Genomic DNA, 22,329 nt, shown 5'->3' with positions numbered 1-22,329 from the left:
GTTGCTGGGGGAGGTCTGCATCTGCTGCTCCTCAAAAAGGCTGGAGGAATATTCGTATCCAAAGTGGTTTTCGTTCCAGTTATTGCTGCCTCGCTCAACACTACTGCTGGAGTGAACGTAGGTTCCGGGAGGGTCAGTGGCGTAGCTTAGTTGCGCTGGGCCCCGGTACAAGGCATGTGCTGGGCCCCCCCGCCATCCGCCCCCACCCACGATGAACATGCATCCGCTCCCCACAGGACCCAGGCCTACAGCCGAGGACCCAAAGACGAAAAAGAACGCACAATTATTAGAACCATGGACAGTTACCTAGCATCCCTACATCACACAACACATTCAAATCTGAGCAGAGAGGGAAAAGGACGCACACACACACACACTCATTATTAGAACCACGGACAGTGACTATTTGCATCACTGACACACTAGCCTAATCCATTTAACTGAACACACAACCATATTTCCCTAACAGCACAATATGCAATGCAATAATAAAAGAAGCCTGCACTCACCCATTCAGATGTTAACTCTGCATGCCTTCTGCTCAGTAAACTCTTTTTTACAGAGGTGTTATAGAGGTGTTTTTTTAATTTCAAATTCAGTTTTAAAACAAGCTCTGAAGGCATGGAGTTGGCTCGGGAAACACAGGCTTATGTCTCTGTTGTAGTGGTCAGCAAGGCGCTGTGCATGCTCATACAGGGCCTCATCAGTGGCACTATTCACTTCTGAGGGTCTGATAGCCTGGAACAGTTCACTGGTTTCACGCAGTGCAACCAATCTCTGCAGTAGCTGACTGATAATAATGTCCAGGCTGGGATTAAAAACATTGACCCTGAAGTGGCTCTCCGGGTCACTCAGACCCTCATCCTCGCACAGCTCATCGTTATGTTGTTTCACTCTCCTTGTGTGAACTCACAGCGCACTTTTGCCTCTAGGGCCCCCGGGGGCCTCGGTGTGTTGCACTGGAAGCACCGCCCATAGCTACGCCCCTGGGGAGGGTACTGGCCTGTGATAGACATGTAGTTGTAAGGGTAGACATTGCCATAAGAGCTGCTGGGCATGGAGGCTTCTGGTTCAGGTGGGCTGTTGATGACCTCAGCATCATAGGGTGGTGGTGGAGGGCTGCCCTTTTCCTGGGTCTCAGACTGGTAGCGTCCATCCTCCATTGTGCTCTCGATTTAGAGCAGCTCTCCTGGGATGTACTGCGGACCAGGGCTGGCATCATCATTGGTGCCAAACCCGGATTCAGCCCCACCCTGACCAGAGTAGACGCTAGGAGGGATAACCCAGGAGACATCCAAAAGCAAACAGTCAAATTTCAACAATTTTCTGTACAAATCAGAACACACTATACACTGATGGAATGAAGAAGTTATGGGTCCAATGACTATGATTAAAAATAACTAGCAATAATTGAGAAGGATCTATCAAGTTACCTTTAGATGAGTCAGGTAAGGAGGGATAGCCGTTACTGCTTCCAGAGGGAAGAGAAGCAGCAAAGCTAGTGCCGTAGTAGCCAGGCTCTACCTGTGCTTCAGGTTGGTAGAAAGACGAACCTTGAGAATAAGAACCACCTCCTGTGGATCCAGCTTTATTCATGAAGGCCGGACCTTAAATGTAAATTCAAAACAACGACTGCAGTGGACATCCAAACAAGTGCCTAGTTCATTAGAGACAAGTGCCTTGGACTTGAACCAGTGACCCCATGGCCATTGGGCCAACGCAATACCACAAGACTACATGTACATCTACATGTCGACAGCCGAGGCTATGTGGTTTTGAAGCAATGTTATAACTTTTTAAACATCGGAGATATGCATATATTTCCCTTTAAAATGTATAACTCTCTCTGGCCTTATTGCTATGAATTTAAGATAACATAGTCCCACATTCATCTGGTACATGTAGGCCAAGTTTGCAGCTTTTACCACCTCCGGCACCAAAGCATTGTATGTGTGGGGGTTTGGTTAAGTTGTAGCCCTTGCATTGAGTCCAAATGGTCTGACCATATGGGTTGCACATGAAAGTTGTTCATCATGACGAATGGTGCATGTATACCAAGTTTCATGCATACTGCACTTTCCTAGTGGAAATTGCAGCCTGTTGAGTATGTTGAATTTCAAGTGCTTATATAAGTGCTTATATAGCGCCACCCATAGTTTATAGCGCCACCCATAGTCTGGCCCCTTCTGAGTTCTACAAGCCTGCCAATTTATACAACTTTTGACCTTGTAGTTCCGAGATATGGCCGAATTTTTCCTACAGTATGACGAGAATGGTGGCCGCATGATAGTAAACATTATTTGGCCGACACAATACCAGTACACTACATGGACAAATAGACTGTATAGGGCAGATTAGACTATATTTTGAAAAATAGAAGTCTTCCGTACGTGGAGGTATTGTATAACAATTAACTTCGACAGAAAGTCCTCCTTAAGACAATGTTTCTGATTCAGCTTTAGCTTCAGATGCCATCAAGTGGAGTCTCTGATCATAATCAGTTGCAAGTCCATCCCTGACCAATCAGCATTAGCAGAATGCTAGCGTGTACGGCCAACAACGGCCCAACCTGTAAGAAATCGAAAGGACATAAGTACTCATTCATTCGACTTTTGAACTATAATCTATATTGAACTTGCGGAATCTACAATAAAATCTGCGATATTTCAAAGACAAGCAGGTGAAAGAGATACATTTAGCCGTCTAGCCCCATAGACCCCCATTCAATCTGCACTCGCCCGCGATCACCCCCAGTGGAATTCTGATGGAACTGCAACCAAGCTCGATACAACGGGGCTCTCTCCGTAGACTCTGAGCATACTGAAAAACTGGCAAAACGGACGTTTGCGAAAGCACATGTTAACGCTTTAAGGCCCAGTCTGCGTTCAGAAAGGAACCTTCAAACTAATAATATAGAATATACTCTTAGTAGCCATATTCGACAGCCGAGGCTACATGGCTACATGGTCACGCAAAGTTACACCTGTTTAAACATTGGATATATCCCATCGATTTCACTTTAGAATAAATATCTCTGCCGCAGGGGTGTAGTGGGCGGGGGACGTGGGTGGACGCCCTCCACCCACTTTTTTGAGCATGTTTTTTTTATTTTTTTTGCCCGTTTGTTTTCATTATGGCATCCGCCGTTTGCTCAGTTTGTGGTGACTGCAGGCCTAGCCTCAGTCAGTAAAGTGGTGGTAGCGTGGCAATGTTAGGAGCTTTGGTTATTTTGGATTTGCTCCATAAATGTGTTGAGTGACATGAGTGTTTGTCTAGACCTGTAGGCCTATCGTTTTAATATGTGGGGTAATGAGAGAGAATCATTATTATTAAACATGTTGATTTTTACAATTGAGATTAGCTACAGTTTCCATATTTAGCAAGTAACAACCCTCAAACTTCTTCTGAATGTGTGTGCGCGTGCGTGTGCGCGTGCGTGTGTGCGTGCACGCAGGATTCCTTTTTGATGATGTCATACACAGTCCCCCCACTAAAAAAGTCCCCACTACACCACTGCTCTGCCGTCTCTGGAATTACTGCTATGAATTGATCACCATGTAGTCTTTGCAAGGTTGCAGCTTTTATCACCTCTGACACCAAAGCAGTTTATGTGTAGGTTGGTAGAGTTGCAAATTTCATGCATATTGCACTTTCCTAGTGGTAATTGCGATTTGTTGAACTGTTGAACTTCAAGGCCTTATTATAGCGCCACCTATGGGTTATTCTATCCCATCCTTTGATTCTCACATTTTACGAGTTCTCCAGGCCTGCCAAAAACGTCAGGAATAAAATAATAATACAAATGAATACAATAGGGTTCTGACGTTTTTCGTAGGACCCCTAATTATTTATTGAAATGTACAGTACAGGGAAGAGAAAATACAATACAAACAACTTTTCTCATAACAATGACTTGAAAAAATAACATGCTACGTTTGACCTTTTTATCAAATCATTTTAAGTATGCATCAAAAGTTGTATCAAAAGGAGTGGATGATCAGCCATAGTGTTGGACTGCAGCAGAAGCTGAGGGCGTCTCTGCGTCACTTCCTCTTCATCTCAGGAAACCATTTCCCCTTGTCATTCTGAATACAATTCAAAAAAATAAGCCATTAATTGAAATATCTTTTGAATAGATTGATTGTCTCCGCATTGTGAAATGTAACCAAACGGTATGTAAGCACCAGCATGGGGACATGGCTATTGCTTCAGTAGTCATCGTTGGAATAGAGATGACTCACCTTGGCCGCAGCCGACGGGCACGCAGGTTTCAGTCGGAGGTCCTCCAGGGACTCATAGGTGTGGGACTCCAGTCGGGGTTCTCCCCAGGCCCGGGGCAGCCCGTCCTCGGCGGGTAACATCTCGTACGTGTTGTCGTCAAACAAGCCGTGAGCATTGTCCTTGTTTGTGAGCCCTGACCGCTCCTCTCCGTCGACGGGCCCCTGGCCCGCCGTGGCCAGGTGGTACACGGGGCTGGAGCTCAGATAGTCCAGACTGTGACTGCTGACCGGCCTGCCGTGGCCTCCACCTCTGGCACCCCCAGCACCACCAGCACCACCGCCGTGCTTCTTCCCCCTCCGCTGGCCCCGGGCCCCACCGCCGACGCCCGCCGTGGGGGAGGACCTGGGGGAGGACCTGGGGGAGGTGCGCGGGGAGGGTCTAGGGGGGGTTGGGCTCAGCCGGGGCGGCGTGTCCCTCTCGGAGGGCGCGGGGTCCAGCAGCAGGGGCAGAGACGCGCTCTTGGCTTCCAGCGGTTGGAGCAGGGAGTAGACGGTGTGCAGCGGTCCCGGCGTGGAGGTGATGGCGGGGGCGGCAGCGGTGGCCAGGAGGAGGTGATGAGGAGGAGGAGGACGCGGAGGTCTGCTCCTGGGGGCCTCGGGCTCCAGCCAGGCGGCTCTCCCTGGGGAGCTCTCGGCCAGGACTCTGCCCCCGTCTCGGCTGGAGCTGCTGCTGCTGCTGCTGCTGCTGGGCTTCCCCGGCCTGGCCTGGGACGCCTCCCCGCCACAGGGGGAGCCCCGCCCGTCGCTCACACAGCCGTCCACATGCGCTCTCCTCCTCCTCGGCAGCGGCGGCATTTCCTGTGGTGGACGACAACAACAACACACGCATTTATTCACCCAGATCACAAACACTTATTTATTGAAATGTGTAGATAATAGATAATCGGATGAGGTCGTGAACGCGACGCGCGTGGCGACTTGTGCTCGCCTCTGATTTCTGATGGCTCTGGGGTGCCACGGTAACGGGCATCCTGGCTCTGGTGTTCACTGGTGGCACTGGTGGCACTGGTGGCACTGGTGGCTTTTCATGATGGCTGACCTGGATCATGTCATACAGCTCCTCAGCACACTCCTGGAATCAACCAAACACCTGTTACACCTTTACCTATATTTCATAAACACACATACGCACACACACACACACCTGTTACACCTTTACCTATATTTCATAAACACACATACGCACACACACACACACATGGGCACACACACACACACACACACACACACAGGTGTTTCCAGGGAGGTCTTACCTCTAAGCAGGAGTAGGTCAGATATTCCCCGAAAGGCTCAATAGGGCTCTTCTTGTAGAAGTCGATGAGGTCGGTGAGGGAGGCGTGCTCCCGCGTGTCCCCGGAGACGATGAACTGTCCCGTTTTGCTTTGGCTTATCATGAAGTGGCGGCAGCGGCCGTTGCCTCTGTGACCAAGAGAAAAGCACGAGGTGTGAGCGCCTCACTGCCTCACTGCCTCCCGGCCTCGTGTACAGTTTGCGGCGAGCACAGCAGCATGACTCACTTGTAGGAGAGAATGTAGCCGGCGGCCTTGTCACTGAGACGGATGAGGAAGCTGCCCAGCTCCTTCTCATGAAGGATCTTCTCTGCATCCCTGTGAATAGATATATCAATTAACATTACGGATTGAAGGACTAAAAACAATAATAGGTAACACTTGACAAGGAGGGGTACATTTCTTAATCAATAATTAACATTGGTAGATAGCATTAACAGTTAATTAATTAGCTAATGTTCTAGTAATCAAATGTACTAATGGTGTTCAGGTTAACTACGGTATTTATAAATTATTAATTAGGGTTAGGCTTAACTCTAAACAATTTAACCCTAACCCCTATGCTAATGACATGTAATAATAATTTTAACTGCAATAACTAATTTGAATTAATGGTTAATAAATGTACCCTTAATGTAATGTGTTATATACCATATATATATATATATATATATATATATATATATATATATATATATATATATATATGTATGTATGTATGTATGTATGTATGTTCCACAGTAAACACAGACAAGGGAACATATCTTAAAAGAACATACACTCATTATATAATTCTCCTTGGTTGATAATAATAAGCACCATCGGATGCTGCTTTCCCTTGAGCTGTTGAATCCAAAACCAGGTCAGATACAGGAGACTCGGCTGAGAAGGTTAGTCTCATCAGAGTCACAAATAATGTTAACATGTTTATTTATAAACCTACGGCTGAACAATAATTAAATGATATTAATTATTGACCTGAGTGATGTTGTGGGGAAACAAGGATAAACGTATTGCCATAAGTCTACGTGATTTAGGAATTAATTAAATATTTAAGTCTAAAGCCTTAAAATGATAAATAAAGGAGGTTTGTTTTACCCTGATTGAATCAATTTGTTTTTCATAAAAAATATGTATGAAACATTGCAACATGTATTTTCCTATGATAACTTTTTCCGTGCATCAGGATTTTAATGACTAAATCATGTAGGCCTACAGCCTTGATGTTAACTGTCAGACCCCGGAACACACAGCACTTACTTTCTGGTGATGAAACCCTGGAACCAACTGGGGAATATTCCGTTGCGGAGGATGAGCGTCGCCTGGGTGTCCATGAACCACCTGACGGACAGCTCCCTGAGCTGGCTCTCTCGGTCCTCAGCCCCGCTGGCGGTGAATTGATCCATGGGCTCCGTGGCTGTTCGGTCCTGCGGCCCGAAGAAATACAGAAGTCAGCCCAGCTGCAGGAGACGAGCAGCTTTCACTTCCCAGCCCGGAGGCACATGGTCCGCTGGGGTTATTTGCCTATCGCAGTGCGTAAAGCACAGCACCGCACCACAGAGTGGGTTCTGCACACAACTCTACAGATTTGTTACATGGAGATGTGTGCATTTGTTGCCAACCTGCAGGTTATATATTTTTTAAATAATATTCTAGATTATTATTATTTTTTTAATGTCATGATTCATGACAAATTGCAAATTGCAGTTGCGGTCTGGTGTTTTCACAGTTCTGCTTCGTTGGCTTCCCAGAGACGAGGTGTTTCCAGCTCACATTCTGACGATAGTGCTGGTATCTGAAGATTACATATCTGATCTATCTAAACAAATTATAGTAGTGCTGTTTTATCCGATATGATCTGTTTATATACAGATCTAACAAAATCAAATGTCTCATCATAACAGGTCGTTTACCTTGTGCCGAAACAGCCAGCAGGTCGTGAACGCATTGCCCTTGTGATGTTCCTGGCGCATCTTCTTGTCAGACTGTGGTTTTACCGGCCTGCTCTGCCACCCGCGTGACTCTGCAACGCAAACCCCAAATTAAAATTAATTCTTGCCACCAAATCTCGAGTGTGTGTGACTTAAGGTTAAGCACACATACCAGCTGCCAAGGAGATAGGCATAGTTGGGTTTGACCCTACTCTCACTTTAGAAACCATTATGATGGTCTGATCTGCCACTTCTAAACCAATGTGTTCTGAAAGATGCACAATGAAGCCAAGATAAAGATAGATGACATTTAAAGTTACACACCTCTTTTTCCAAGGGCCGGGTGAATCCTAAGATCTGTGTGTGTAATGGCACAGTGGCTCATAGAGCTCATTTGCATTGAAGACAGAGACAGGGGTGTTTTCAGCGAGCATGCGTTTCCTGGGGAGCTATGGAAAGCGTGATACAAAATGTGTGGTTTTTATTGCACAAGCTGATTGGCTGGAGAGTGTTTACTCAGACTGTCTGATTCCGTCAGACAGGGGAAACCAACTGCATCAACCGTTGTGTTCACGCTACGTTTTGATGGCCATTTTGCCATGAAGTGAACCGCATGTCAACAGCTACAATGAAAAAGACGTGGAGATCAGAAAGTATACAGTCATAAATATACAATAGAAAACATCTTGTGTTTTGCAAACCTCAAAAGCACATTTTAGATTCTAATTCCTCTTATTGCTCTGGTAATTCTCTAGTCATCAGCAGCAGCTGTCTGCTTTTCCTGTGTGGGTAGGCTCATGCATGTACAGGGTGGGATGATGTCATTGCAGATGTAGTTTTGCTCAATCAACAAATTTGAATCTGAATCACAGTCTAATGTTATAGTTATATTATAGTTTGTATGTGTGTGTGTGTGTGTGTGTGTGTGTGTGTGTGTGTGTGTGTGTGTGTGTGTGTGTGTGTGTGTGTATGTTTGTGTATTCAAACTAATATGCGTGTGTGTGTGTGTGTGTGTGTGTGTGTGTGTGTGTGTGTGTGTGTGTGTAAGTGTGTGTGTGTGTGTGTGTGTAAGTTTGTGTATTCAAACTTGTGTGTGTGTGTGTGTGTGTGTGTGTGTGTGTGTGTGTGTGTATATTTGTGTGTGTGTGTGTGTGTGTGTGTGTGTGTGTGTGTGTGTGTGTGTGTGAGAGAGAGAGAGAGAAAGAGAGTGCAATGAAGAGTGTGTGTGTGTGTGTGTGCGTGTGTGTGTGTGAGTGTGAGTGAGAGAGAGAGAGTGTGTGTGTGTGTGTGTGTGTGTGTGTGTGTGTGTGTGTTTAAGATGTCATCTATTTGAATAAGTAAGGTGTATGAAATATAATCAAATGTAACTGTACTTTTTCTGTTGTGACTCAACGCTGCTCCTCTGGATAACCTGAGCAATTCCGGTCACAGCGATGTTGTCACAGTTTCCATAGGCCTCCTAACAGAAGGATTTCCTAACAGTAACTTGCCAGGCTTTTTAATCTCAGCCCTTGGTTACACAATAAAGTTAAAGTGTTTGAGTTCTAGGAAACTAAATTATATAAAGATATGCGGGCTGTTGACTATGTGTTAGATGCTGGAAAATAAAAAAAGATTGCCATCGTAATCTGTAGATCAGAGTCTGAATACGGTTTTATCTTGAATCTTCTTCTAAATATTTAACATCTTGAGACAGCTAGGTTTCTCAAAGTATGTTTCTTTAATGAATGTAGGCCCATTAGACGTCTCTTTCTTTGTCATGTCTATATTATTATATGAGGAACATGACTAATTTATTCAGAATGATTTGGCCTATAACAAAACAAAACAAAATTGAGTCACTAACACTCAATGAAAGTAAACAAGGTTGTTGATATGACGGTGAATTAACTGAACACATTGAAAATGCTGTGAGTATTTATGGTTACTAAAACGCGACCAGAGTCTTGTCCCATGTCGCCCCCTAGCGGTACAAACGCATCAGCCCTAGTGTCGGTTTGGAAACTACAATGACCACAATGCATTTGCACGAAAGCCAGCAGTCATGCGGATGGAAACAGTCGTGTGCATCCGCTGTGGTGCAAGAAGAAAGTTCGAGGAAAGATGCACGAAGAGGATGGCAGCGAAGAAAATTCCCCAACAGCTTCGCGAATTGTGGCCTCCAAATCCCTGGACGTGGCCGAAGTCGAGGGCAAGGACCAGCCCGCAAAACTATGCGGCCACTTGACCAAACTGGCTGGCAAGGGGCCACTGAGGGGCTACAAGCCGAGGTGGTTTGTTTATGATCCGAGGAAATGTTACTTGTATTACTTCAAGACTCCTCAGGACGCCCTGCCGCTGGGCTACATGGAGATAGGCGATGCGTGCTTCAGCTATGATGTGGAAGGAGACGAGGGCCAGTTCGAGATCCACACCACAGGGAAAGAGTTCCTTCTGAAGGTAGAAGGGCACACAGACTGTGATTCACTCCTCGTCCATGTGTTTCCTTATTTAGAGATCGTGAGAGCTGTTGTACCATTTTCTGGAATAGGAGTCACACCCATTCTCACAGGCCTTTACTGTAAACTTGTATCAGAACATTCTGTGACTCCTAACCTTTAATCAGGGAACATCTGAAATTAAAGGATACAATTATAAGTTGACTTGTAGCAGTTCCCTAGCTGTCAGTTGATTCATAGATTGGATAATGAAGTCATAATTAAGTTTTTTATTTTTTAGGCAGTTGTCATATTATTAAACAGATGTAATTGTTAGTTGGTCAGTTGTTGTTTTTTTTAGGATTGGTGCAATCTGTTAAACGAAAATGTACTTCTGCAAACTTTGTAAACAAATCGCTCAAAGCACCTTACTGTCACATGACAGTACACAACAACATGGGGCCAAAGTCGACTCAAAAACCACCACCACTCGTTTCATAACTTCTCTTCCCCTTACACCTTGTCGTTTCCTAACACCTATTGGACCAGGTGGCGTTATGTCTGCTGTTTTGGCAGACATGCGTGGCCTACGGATGGAACTGAGATTGAAACTAGCATTCCGATTGGTCTTATTATGACTGGAATTATTATTTAAAGATTGTTATCATGTGTAGTGAAATGGCTGTTGAGTCATGTCGCTGTTCATGATATCAAAATATTATGTATGCATTATGAATGTATGCTGTGTGTATTACTTTGACAAATCACTTTAAGCTTTTTAAGGAGTTTCTTTTTAAGTTGAGCTGTTGGTGTTCTCCTGTAACTGTGAATAGTGAGGTGTGTGTGTGTGTGTACACACAGCGTATACTCAGTGTGTCTGTGTCCTCCTATAGGCCCCCAACAGGCAGATCATGCATTACTGGCTGCAGCAGCTCCAGCAGAAGCGCTGGGAGTACAGCAACACGCGTGGCTCCGGCCAGAGAGACAGCTGGAGCTCGCCCACACAGGCCTTCCCTCACACCGGCCTCGTGGCCGGAGACAACGGTGAGACAAGCACAGATGCACACTGTGCGAAATTGTATCATAAATCTTAGTCATAAACAAAGCTACTGTAGGTTTATATTGTTATATTTCTCTTATAGTGGGGTAACAATATAACAGTAAGGTGACTAATCGCAACACCTACATTCCTCTTTTACATTTAATGACATTATTATCTACATTCTGACAATCTCTTTTGTTCATAGAAGGGTCAATGTTTGCACTTGTGTTGAACAATGAAATAAGGGATAGGGCTGGACCAAGCTAGTGATTTGCCTCACGAATTGCCTTCCCGATGGTTAACCGGAATTGTCTAGTAGTCAAAATGTAATATATTACAATATAAGGCTAAACATGATTGAAATAAGCTTATGCATGTATTTTAAGTGCACATCGCACCTGACCACAGTTAACGGCAGGGTGACGATCGCAATCCAAATTCAATTATTTGATGGATGATTGAGGAGCTACACATTGTTTTACTTGAAATAATTATATTATTAAAAGCATGGTTTAATTCTAATATGCGTACTTCTGTCAACATTTCCTGACCTGCATAACTCGGCAGAAATGCTTTCCCCAAGAATAAATACTACCATTGTTTTGGGCAAAATGAAGAATTATGTATCAGCTGACCCCAGTCTAAGAGTATATTAAAACATTGCATGACTGTCATAGCCTCATAAAGACAATCGATCAGCTGAGACATTTATAGCCTTCTGACTAGACTCCTTCTGGAGTCACAGTCACCAGAGAACAGGCTTGTTCCCCTCTCTCCGTTGAACATTAGGAGTGTTCCCCTCTCTCCGTTGTCCCTTAGAAGTGTTCCCCATCGAGAAGTCGAACGAGAACATGGAGAAGGTGCGCAGTGACTTCGCCCTGGAGACGGAGACCCACTGCGGCAGCATCGGAGACCCGGCGGGCCTGCAGTCCGCCAGGGGCCCCGGCGGCTCCTCCACCAACACCTTCTCCCTCCGTAACTGGGGCACAGAAATCAGGTACGGGCTCCCAGGGGCCTCCAAGTGGAGTGCCATTGAAATGATTGATGGATGTTTGAGAAGACCACTGAGATTATGATCGCTGCTTTCCAAGACTGCTGATCTGCTTGCCTCGTGATACAACGGTTAATGCCGGCGCTCTTTGTGTCTAGAAAGCTGTGCGCCCTCGCTAATAGGAAGTGGTTTCAGCTGAATGTGTTGCTAAACATTAAGGCGGCGCTGCTTAAAGTATGCCAGCACTTACAATGACCCCTCGTCTGTCTGGAGACCCTGAGCAGCCAAAGACGGGCAGAAATGCCGAGTGGGGCAGAAACGTAGTGGTGTCCACGACGACACAATGGGAAGGCTGTGAGTTGAATGGCTTCTGTATGGTGGGGGCCCCTGCTGACTAATGGTTAGGAGGAGACGCGCAGCCTACAGATAAAAGCATTTTCAGACTTGCTATTTGCAGCATGTCGGTGCTTCATGGCCTAACCACGTGGTCGCGGTTATTCATATTGTACCGCGCGCGGCGTGTCACTACTCCCAACGCCCCGCGCCTCACCGGTGACTCTGCCTCACGAGGCCGTGACTCGTCCGGCCGTCACCCGCGGCGGCGGTGGAACAGCGCCTGAATCCCCGCCGCTAAACCCGGGGTGGTGACCGCTCCGCTGCTGTGTTTTTTTCTCCCCAGGAACTCCATGTCCCACCTGCGGCCCGGGCGAGGAGGGGAGAGCCGCCGCAGCGTCTTCCACACCACCGCCAGCGCCGCCGCCGCCGCCTCGTCGGAGGACTGGGAGCTGGTGGAGCCCCCGCCCAAAGACGGCTCCGAGCAGAAGGCCGTGCCCTGCACACACAGACGTAGGTCCCCCCCCCCCAGGTCCCCCCCCCAGGTCCCCCCCCCCCCGCACTCTGGGACATAGGTCAGTCTGTCGGGGATTATTTTCGATAATGACCGGCGACGTTCTATACATTATCCCGCTTATTACACGGCTCCTTGCCAAAACGAAAGAATAACTTCACACTGTGTGTCTTTTTACAGTTCATTTGTTACCAGCATTCGTAGCGTTGATCAGCAGAGAAATAGTCCGCCAAAGACGTTGACGTCGCTTAGCAACCGCTGGGGTCGATAAGTAACCGGACTACTTGCGGAGTGATACGAAAGACGAGAAAAAATCCACTTTCCTTGACGGCGGTCATTATATGCTTAGCAACGGTCATTATTGAAAAATAATTCACCACCGGAAGTCGGGAAGGCCCATGCAAGTGAACGGAGCGTTCCACAGCATTGAGAAGAGCCGTGTTATAAATATATATAATAATTAGGCCCCTCCCTGCTCGTTAATGTCACGGATGTATCGCAGAAAATACAAATTCTCTATAAGTTGCTCGGGTCGACGTATGCATGGTAAGGCCCGTCATGTGTTAGATTTGTGAAATGACTCTTTATGTTAATATGTTATACTATTAGAACGTCTCAGAGGTAAGAACCCAAGTGAGGAGCCGCTCTGAGGAAGTGTCTCGTTCCTCCTCAGACTCCATCGGCTCGCCCTTCGCCTTCGACTTCGGCCGGAGTTCCCTGCGGCCCAAGAAGCCCTTCCTCAGAGACATGATGGGCTCGGTGAGGTCCGGCCGCAGCGTGGACAGCACAGCGGGCCCCGCGGAGCCCGCCGTGGAGACCCAGCTCCTCCTGCAGACCCAGCAGGAGGAGCTGGGCCGCCTGCACCAGGAGCAGGAGACGCTCCGCGAGGAGCTGGCCAGCCACAAGGTACGGCAACGCTCGGCCTCGCAGTCTGGTGTCCACAGAGGCTGGTGTGTCTGCTGTCCACAGAGGCTGGTGTGTCTGCTGTCCACAGAGGCTGGTGTGTCTGCTGTCCACAGAGGCTGGTGTGTCTGCTGTCCACAGAAGGTGGTGTTTTTGTTGTGTATTTTTTGTGTGTTTGTTGTCCACAGAAGGTGGTGTATTTGTTGTGTGTTTGTTGTCCACAGAAGGTGGTGTGTTTGGGCACATGATCTTTCCAGTGTCTTGAATCCATCAGGCATCACTCATCATCACTCATTCCAAAGAGTTATCTCTGTTGACCTTTATCTGGATTACAATGCTGTGCTCATTGTTTCCACTGAGCGGTGCTTCACACCTTATTCAGGAGCTGCTCTGGTTGTTCTGCTTAAACAATGCCCTGTTCATAAATGATTGAAAATGGATGATTATAAGTACTTGAAACAGACCTCAACAAACAAACACCTCTACAGACAAACAAAGAAAACCACAATCCATTCTCAACCTCTAATGTGATTCCATCTCAGTCGGATGAGTTTGTAACGTGTTCAGTGAGACAAGGCCTCCATTCATCCCCTGTTGTCTCCTTCTCTTCCACAAGGAGCTGGTGAGACTATTACAGCAGACTCTCAGGACGTCCCAGTGCGGCTGGTCCCCGTCCGGCCCCCACTCCCCACTCCTCGCCCCCGTCCTGGTCCCAGAGTCACTGTCCGCCCCGGGCCCGCCCCCAGCCCCCGAGGCGGCCCTCCGGGACGAGACCCTGCTGCAGGAGCGGGACAGACAGCTACAGGAGCGGGACAGACAGCTACAGGAGAGGGACAGACAGCTGCAGGAGCTGTGTGGCCACATGGAGCGGCTGGCCCTGGAGAAGGAGAGCCTGCAGCACGAGCTGAAGGGCCTGAAGATCAAGGTGGGCGACATGAACGAGCAGCTGGGCATGATGATGGAGACCATCCAGGCCAAGGACCAGATCATCATGCAGTTGTCCCAGCAGAGCCCCGAGGCCGGTGGCCACGGCAACTGTGGCAGTCCGCCGCCCAACAGCAAGGACCTGCAGGAGATGGACAACATCAAGGTAGTAGCAAGTAGCTGTGAAAAATTGTTTCGTGAAAAATATGCTTCACTCGTTTTGGATATGATTCTCGATAAGTGAGAATAGATACCAGATACCAAGTGAAAGAAACTGCCGCCAGGGTAGTTGAGTCATTGAAGGACTGATAAAAATCTTTTTCTTATCATTCCAGGAAACACTTCAGGGCTACAAAACTCAGAATAAGTTCCTGAACAAAGAGATCCTGGAGCTCACCGTCTTACGCAGAAATGCGGAAAGCAGAGAGAAGGCTGTTGACGCAAAGGTACCAGTCATATGTTGCTTGCTCTTACTCAAACAGGAAGTGTGTGTGTGTGTGTGTGTGTGTGTGTGGGTGTGGGTGTGCCTCAAATCAGGACTCTGTAGTCTTAGTAATGAACTGAGTGACCTATATTAAGGGTGACCAGATCCCAACAAACAAATATGGGACAAAGAGAATGTGTGTGGAGGACAATGTAGGATATGTTGCTGAGAGGCAGTTAAAAAAGGATGGATGTCTCTGTAACGTTAAAAAAGAAACATTCCCTCTGAGAAAACCCTGACAATCGCCCGCACCGGCTTCACCCAGTTAGAAGTACTTTCACATTTCTTTCTTTGCTGTGGCTGCATTTCCTTTTATTTGAGTTTCCATCGTATTCCGCCAGAATCTGCATAGTTTGTGACTTTGTGGTGACTTGCAATTTAAAACGCCGACTAATAAATACGGCGACCGGTTAACCAGCACTTGACCCACATGTCCATTGTTTGACGGACATCAAATGCAGCCCTGTGAGGACCGCTTCACCTGCTCGTTTCACAGGATGTGTTTAAACGCCAGATTTGAGATGAGCGTCCGTCATGCGGTGGTTTGACTTTGGAACTCGACCAGCCAATCGAAATGCGGGAGATTGTCTCAATAAGTGGGAGGCGGGACATTGGATGATAATGGCGTGCATTGTGAATACCGGTAGAGCAGGACACCTGGCCGCCCGGGTGCCGCCCTGCATGTGTTGTAAATGAAGCTTTGTAGCAGAATAAGGAAGTGAAGCTGCCAAGAGAGCAACACAGACAGCTTGTGTAAGAGTGTGAGGGCGTGGTCGGGGCTGAGATGACACCTCTTAAATATAGCAGTCAACACCTGACCACGAGCCACCTGCCTGGCTGTCAGACAGGAAGCTGTTCTTCTTCTGTCCCCTCAGAAGAAGAGGGAGCCACCCTGTAATGAGAAGCATGTTGAACTCATTTGAGGACCAACATTTCTTCCTGGTTGTGTTCTGTGTTATGACCCCCCTGCTGCTCGTAACACACGATGTCTGGGTTCAAACCAAACCAAGAAGGGAGGGCCACTTTCTGTTTTACTGTGTTCAACTATGTGGCTTATAATGTGCACCACATGTATCTTAACACACTTCCAGAACGGGAGGTATTCGGGAAATTTGACATGGCCTTTTTATTACAGATATAGTTATTTATTATTTTATACTTCCTATAATTGTACCTTACAATTCTTGTTTTATTGACTCGTCTTTCATTATCTTCCATCGGTTGTTCCTCCTCCCTCTGCCTCCACCCCCTCCTCCTCAACCTTCCTCCTCCTCCCCTCCCTCCCCTCCTCCTCCTCCTCCTCCTCCTCCGCCTCCACCCTCCTCCTCTTCCCTCCTCCTCTTCCTCCTACTCCTCCCCCTCCTCCTCCTCCTCCTCTCCCTCCTCCTCCTCCTCCTTCTGCCTCCACCCTCCTCCTCCACTCCCTCCTCCTGCTCCTCTTCCACCCTCCTCCTCCACCCTCCTCCTCCTCCTCCTCCTCCTCCACCCTCCTCCTCCCCCCCTCCCCCCCCTCCTCCTCCTGCTCCCTCTCCTCCTCCTCCTCCTCCTCCCTCTGCCTCCACCCCCCTCCTCCTCCACCCTCCTCCTCCTCCTCCTCCACCCTCCTCCTCCTCCTCCTCCACCCTCCCCCTCCTCCTCCAGTGCACCTCCCTGGAGGCCAAGCTGTGCCAGGTGGAGAGCAAGTACCTGGTGCTGCTGCAGGAGGTCAAGACCCCCGTCTGCTCGTCCCCGGAGCAGAGCGCCGCCCGCGACGTCATCTCCCGGCTGCTGGAGGACGCGCTGCAGGTGGAGCCCTCGGACCCCCAGGACCACCCCGTCTTCAGGCCCCACACCGTCAGGTAGGTGGAGCCCTCGTGTGGAGGTCTTGGGGGACTTTTTCTCCCCGAAACACGATGTGAACGTTCCTCTCTGCTGAACGCAGGTGGCGCTCTTTTCAGAGGCACTCTGACGTCACGACCGAGGGGCACCGGACGGGGCGGCGTGTGTGGACGCGTGGAGCTAGTTGACTGCGGTGTCCGCGAGAAAGTTTAACCTTTATAGTACAACGCCACGGTGTGTGTGTGGATGGTGAAGCCCCGTCTCAGCGTCCGAGTGACGGTCAGGCTTCCCAGACTCCATTCGTATAAGGACTACTGTGTGCGGCGCATTTCATAAACAACGTTGCTTATTAAAACACTCAAAACAGTTACACAACGACGGTACCAAAAAAGAATCATAAAGTCATAAATCATAAAATCATAAAGTGAGTTCACTGGCTCTTTAAGGTCCGTCTTCCGTCTTCCATCAATCATCAATCCACACAACTCACCCCCATGCATACCCTGACCTCTGACCTCTGCCCCCCCCCCCCCCCCCCTCCCCCAGCGAGTACGACGCGTACGGCTTCAAGACGGTGCCCGAGGAGGAGGAGGAGGAGGAGAAGCTGGACGCCAAGGTGCGCGCGCTGGAGCTCAAGTCCCTGTCCATGACGGACCAGGAGGTGTCGGTGGGCGTCAAGTGGGAGAACTTCCTGGCGGGCACCATGAACCGCGACCTGATCCGCTCGCCCGAGCTCAAGGCGCTGATGCGCAGCGGCGTGCCGCACGCGCACCGCCACCAGGTGTGGCGCTGGTGCGTCAACTTCCACGTGCGCAAGCTGCGCGAGCACCTGGCGCCCGACTACTACGAGACGCTGCTGAGCGCGGCGCGGGGCAAGCCCAACCCGGCCTCCAAGCAGATCGAGCTGGACCTGCTGCGCACGCTGCCCAACAACAAGCACTACGCCTCGCCCAGCGCGCCGGGCGTCACCACGCTGCGCAACGTGCTGATGGCCTTCAGCTGGAGGAACCCCGACATCGGCTACTGCCAGGGGCTCAACAGGTACGCACGGACGGACGGACTGACGGACTGACGGACGGATTGACTGACAGACTGACTGACTGACGCACTGACTGACTGACAGACGTTTGTATTGTACAGACAAACAGACAGACAGAAATACGTTTGTATTGTATACGTCGAGCACAGACAGACAGACGTTTGTCTGGGTCTTGTTGATTGCATATACATGTACTGTAGAATAAGGTTTTTTTCATACATAAAACTGCATTTTCAATAGTCCAAAGTCAGTAACTTAGTTAGTAAGTAACTAAGTTAGTTTGTTTTTAGTCAGTTGTGAAGCGACGCCAATGTTTATTTCTTAATGAGGTTATCGTTTACTATCGTTAACCTCTCATATAAATAGAGCATATGTGCTTTACACCGCGACGGCATTAGGAACTTCATGTCTCATCACTCAAAGAGAATCACTGAAAACCTCACAGATTACCTTCTTTGAAGTCTGTGTGTTCATCGACCTGTAGCCGCTCTGCAGAATGAGCCTCAGCGACCGCTTTGGTTCGTAACATCGGGAAAATTTCGGTTATCACTGACGTCATCTTGCCCTCCCCCCTCCCCCCCAGGCTGGTGGCCATCGCCTTGCTGTACCTGGACCAGGAGGAGGCCTTCTGGTGCCTCATAGCCATAGTGGAGATCTTCATGCCCAGAGACTACTACACCAAGACCCTTCTCGGATCACAGGTACACAAGCACAGCAGGGGTGTTTGCTCCCAATCGGATCCCGCCAGTGCAGGAGCGTAGATCGTAATGGCACAAATCTCTGCGTTTTCATTGGATGAACTTGTGATTTCATGGTAGTATTTGTTTTGTTGTTCAATGACGTTGGTTTGTTTGATACTCAACACCTGTAAACTTAACCTGACCCCCAAACTGCAGGTGGACCAGCGTGTCTTCAAGGACCTGATGAGTGAGAAGTTGCCCCGCCTCCACGCCCACTTTGAGCAGCACAAGGTGGACTTCTCCCTCATCACCTTCAACTGGTTCCTGGTGGTCTTCGTCGACAGCGTGGTCAGCGAGATCCTCCTCAAAATCTGGGACGCGTTCCTGTACGAGGGCCCCAAGGTGAGGCAGAGTGGGAACACAGGGAGCAATAGGTTTATTGCCCCTGTCTGTATCAGGCCTGTACAAAACTACACTCTGTTGGGGAGCTCTAGTGGACTGGGTAGCCCCGCCCATTCTGCCGGCGATTTGAGTTCGCTCTGCAGAAGGGTCTGGAGAAGAGCAATACATTTCTTTCTAGTTTCGATGCGTTTTTGCAGGAGCCAATCACCAAGCTGGCTTTTCCTCCTGGCGCGCTATTGGCTGGTTTAACATAATGACGTCAGGGAAGCGACAGCAAGCAGCCAATTGCGTACAGAGTCAATTTAACTCCGCCCGTTGATCACGCCTCTTGTGCTGAAGAAAATGACAGCAGCTTCCCCAGACCAACATGCAATCTATCACCGTGTCCCAATTCAGGGGCTGCATCCTTCGAAGGACGCGGTCTATGAAGGTGTGGCCTTCGTAGACCGCGAAGGCCACACCGAATTCCGAACGAGCGTTGTTAAATGAGACGGTCTGGCCTACAGAGCATTTCCGGATTGCATAACCAGCCATTAACGTCCTTTACCTTGCGTGACCACGCGCCGCTCCTGTCTCCTAGCAACCCTGACAGCTGCGGTTCAAACCGGACAGCGGAGGAGAAATATGGAGCCAGAAATCATAATTTTATTTGTTATTTTTTATTGGAGGAGTGGGAGAAGATTCACCGCCGGAGCCGGCGGGTGAAGAGGAAGAGGACGTTGGCTTAACGTTAATTAGTTTAACATTATTTGTCTAGCGTTAATGTCACTGAACTTTGACAATAAACTTACATATTTAAAATGGTCCCAACCTTGCTTTTATATTAAAAAATATTTTTACAGTTTTGTCATTAAATATGTATTCGCTGCAGCTGCCGCTTCCGCTCTCTCCGCGCCATTTCAAAAAAAAAATCCAACACGCAATGAATCTTGGGATACGTTGGGCCATGAAGGATCCACCCGGTGGGTCCTTCAAATCCGGGAAACGAAGGCTGCTTATCTCGGCCGCATTTGAAGGAGCCTTCGAAATGGGACAGCACTTGACGCGCCGCTGTGAGCGGTCTTCAAATGCGTCCTTCGAAGGATGCAGCCCCTGAATTGGGACACAACCTATGATTGAGCTTGGTCTGGCAATAGCCAGGCTAGAGCTGGTGTATAGAGCTGGGGGCCGCCGACCCTGGGAAACAAGCTCAGTGAACCAATATCAGAGATAAGCCCCAGCTCTGAGTGTAAACACGAGCCACATGTGTCATGGCCGCATGATGGATTGTCCTTGATCTAATAGCTTTCCAGTTCAGGGTTCAATGAACTGCATACATTTGAATACATTTTTCCTTGTTTTTAATATGACCTGGGATCTCTGCGAAGACATTTCTCACCTTGCTGTCGTTGGATGTGCCGTTGACTCGATGGCTAGGTGTTGATTCATGTATTTATTATTCAGCTGTGTATTCGTTTATATTTTCTGCAGATCATATTCCGCTTCGCCCTTGCCCTGTTCAAGTATAAAGAGGAGGAGTTCCTCAAGCTGCAGGACTCTACCGCCATCTTCAAGTTCCTCAGACACTTCACACGCACCATCCTGGACGCCAGGTTGGGCCCTGCCACACGGCCCTCTTTGTCCTGTTACTTTATTATCATTTGTTTATGTCGTAAAGGAACATAAAGTCCTTCTAAAATAGCTAAAATTCACTGAGTACAATGCCTGCATCACTACCGTCCTTAGGTCATGTTAAGTTTCTTACAGGGTTTATTACACTTTCTGTCTTCCTTCATGCATTTTGTGAACACAATTGTAATCCAAAATTTGGCTCACTGAAACCTTGGGCCGCCCGTCGCGTGGCGACACTAACTCTGTGTTCGTGGCCCACAGGAAGCTGATGAGCGTGGCCTTCGTGGACATGAACCCCTTCCCCATGCGGCAGATCCAGAACCGGCGCGCGTTCCACCTGGAGAAGGTGAGGCTGGAGCTGACGGAGCTGGAGGCCATCCGCCAGACCTTCCTCCGGGAGCGCGAGGACCGGCAGGACCGCCGCACCTTCGTCAGCGACGACGAGGAGGAGGACAACTGAGCCCCGGGGCACGGGTCCACGGGGGGGGGGGGGGGGGCGTCCCCGCTGGATGGTCTGCAGCCCAGCTGTGGAAACCTGCCCCCCCTCTCCTCTGCTGTTACATTTCCCGGACCCGAGCTCCTGTGGGTCACAGGCTGTCCTATCAGTATTCTTGCCATCCTTTGGTTGTTATTGTTGTTGTTGTTGTTTTAATGCCTTTTTGCTGTGAGCAGATGTGTCTTATCAAACAGTGTTTTCAAATGAATGCAATTTTTTTTTTATTGCTGTATTGAATCATTGACACGTGATTTCCATTTTGGGATATTTTTGCTTTCGTCTTACAATCATTTGCTTTAGCCACTTTTCTTCTTAAAATTTGTCAGATGTAAAATTATTTAAAGTTTACACATCTTACAAAAGTGGCGCATTGATGATCAATATCAGGCTGGTTTAGCTTTCCATCCGATATATCAGCGGTTTTCAAAGTGTGAGGCGCGCCTCCCCTGGGGGGCGCCAGAGGGTTTCAGGGGAGGCGCGGCGAGAGAAAAAAGAAAAGAAAAAAAACTGTAAACATCTGGCGAGTGGCAAAATGGATCGATTTTTAATATCTCAAGTGGAGAATGGCGAAACACAGCAACTCTAGCCTACTCTCAACCAAAATAAAACTAATCGCCGCCCGGTGCAGCAGTGTGAACTGCCCAGTTTTTAGAACGTCTCAGCCCGTCTCGTCGCAAGGAGTTGCGAGTTGCAAGCAGTTGCGTCGCGAATCTTTGGTCTGAACTGGGCTTTAGCATTATAAGCAGTGGCGGTTTTAGGCACGGGCGAAAAACGAGACACACGAGAAAGAAAATGATCCGCATTTTCTATTATAATACCTCAACAACTCCGCCAGCCGGTAATCGCGCCCCCCCCCCCCCCCCCCCTCCCCCTCCCCCCCGTCAACAAATCCGCCACACATTGCTACCTGGTCTGTGGGAAACATTGGCAGTGGTTCCCACACATAGGCCAATGTGTTACCAATGTGTGGCGCTGCGCCACAGATTGAACAACGAGCGCCACAAATTGATTCCGCTTTTCTTATTTATTTTTACTTACGCGATTTTTAAATGTAACTCCGCCAGCCCGTAATCGCGCCCCCGTAATGCTGCCAGTCCGACATGTTCCCATTCCTACAGTCCTGTGCGCGTATGCAAATTAGCCATGTGCGCCAAACAGAAGAAGGGCCCTATCTT

The 22,329-nt window shown here is 48.5% G+C and overlaps 2 protein-coding genes and 1 pseudogene across 3 annotated transcripts; 1 reads left to right on the top strand and 2 right to left on the bottom strand.

Moving 5' to 3' along the window:
- Positions 1-890: 890 nt before the first annotated feature.
- On the bottom strand, positions 891-2,154 carry LOC311357791 (annotated as a pseudogene). The gene is made up of 3 exons: positions 2,151-2,154; positions 1,434-1,607; positions 891-1,345 (listed from the first exon to the last, which is right to left on the bottom strand). The product of its transcript is annotated as an uncharacterized misc_RNA (transcript).
- A 1,736-nt stretch (positions 2,155-3,890) lies between these two features.
- On the bottom strand, positions 3,891-7,887 carry LOC311357790 (uncharacterized protein). The gene is made up of 8 exons (XM_084477824.1): positions 7,825-7,887; positions 7,483-7,592; positions 6,830-6,996; positions 5,798-5,887; positions 5,534-5,699; positions 5,209-5,352; positions 4,242-5,078; positions 3,891-4,085 (listed from the first exon to the last, which is right to left on the bottom strand). The coding sequence occupies exons 1-8, from the start codon at positions 7,883-7,885 to the stop codon at positions 4,044-4,046; spliced, it is 1,617 nt and encodes a 538-aa protein (XP_084333950.1). The 5' UTR covers positions 7,886-7,887; the 3' UTR covers positions 3,891-4,043.
- A 1,686-nt stretch (positions 7,888-9,573) lies between these two features.
- tbc1d2b (TBC1 domain family, member 2B) lies at positions 9,574-21,156 on the top strand. The gene is made up of 13 exons (XM_084476849.1): positions 9,574-9,939; positions 10,811-10,961; positions 11,779-11,956; positions 12,630-12,796; positions 13,471-13,703; positions 14,317-14,790; positions 14,960-15,070; positions 16,750-16,946; positions 17,473-17,967; positions 18,549-18,666; positions 18,862-19,047; positions 20,518-20,639; positions 20,920-21,156. The coding sequence occupies exons 1-13, from the start codon at positions 9,604-9,606 to the stop codon at positions 21,116-21,118; spliced, it is 2,967 nt and encodes a 988-aa protein (XP_084332975.1). The 5' UTR covers positions 9,574-9,603; the 3' UTR covers positions 21,119-21,156.
- The last annotated feature ends 1,173 nt before the right edge of the window (positions 21,157-22,329 follow it).

This window comes from Micromesistius poutassou (assembly GCF_964030765.1).
Source record: "Micromesistius poutassou genome assembly, chromosome: 13".
NCBI lineage: Eukaryota > Metazoa > Chordata > Actinopteri > Gadiformes > Gadidae > Micromesistius > Micromesistius poutassou.
This window is presented reverse-complemented; position numbering and strand designations above follow the sequence as displayed.

Bases quoted from the DNA above. Each gene is read 5' to 3' on its own strand.
- tbc1d2b (XM_084476849.1), top strand. From the start codon at position 9,604: ATGCACGAAGAGGATGGCAGCGAAGAAAATTCCCCAACAGCTTCGCGA. The intron at 15,071-16,749 runs GTACCAGTCATA...CTCCTCCTCCAG, and splicing joins AGAAGGCTGTTGACGCAAAG to TGCACCTCCCTGGAGGCCAA. The intron at 17,968-18,548 runs GTACGCACGGAC...CCTCCCCCCCAG, and splicing joins TACTGCCAGGGGCTCAACAG to GCTGGTGGCCATCGCCTTGC.
- LOC311357790 (XM_084477824.1), bottom strand. From the start codon at position 7,885: ATGAGCCACTGTGCCATTACACACACAGATCTTAGGATTCACCCGGCC. The intron at 6,997-7,482 runs GTAAACGACCTG...TTCGGGCCGCAG, and splicing joins GCTGGCTGTTTCGGCACAAG to GACCGAACAGCCACGGAGCC. The intron at 5,700-5,797 runs GTGAGTCATGCT...TCTTGGTCACAG, and splicing joins GGCTACATTCTCTCCTACAA to AGGCAACGGCCGCTGCCGCC.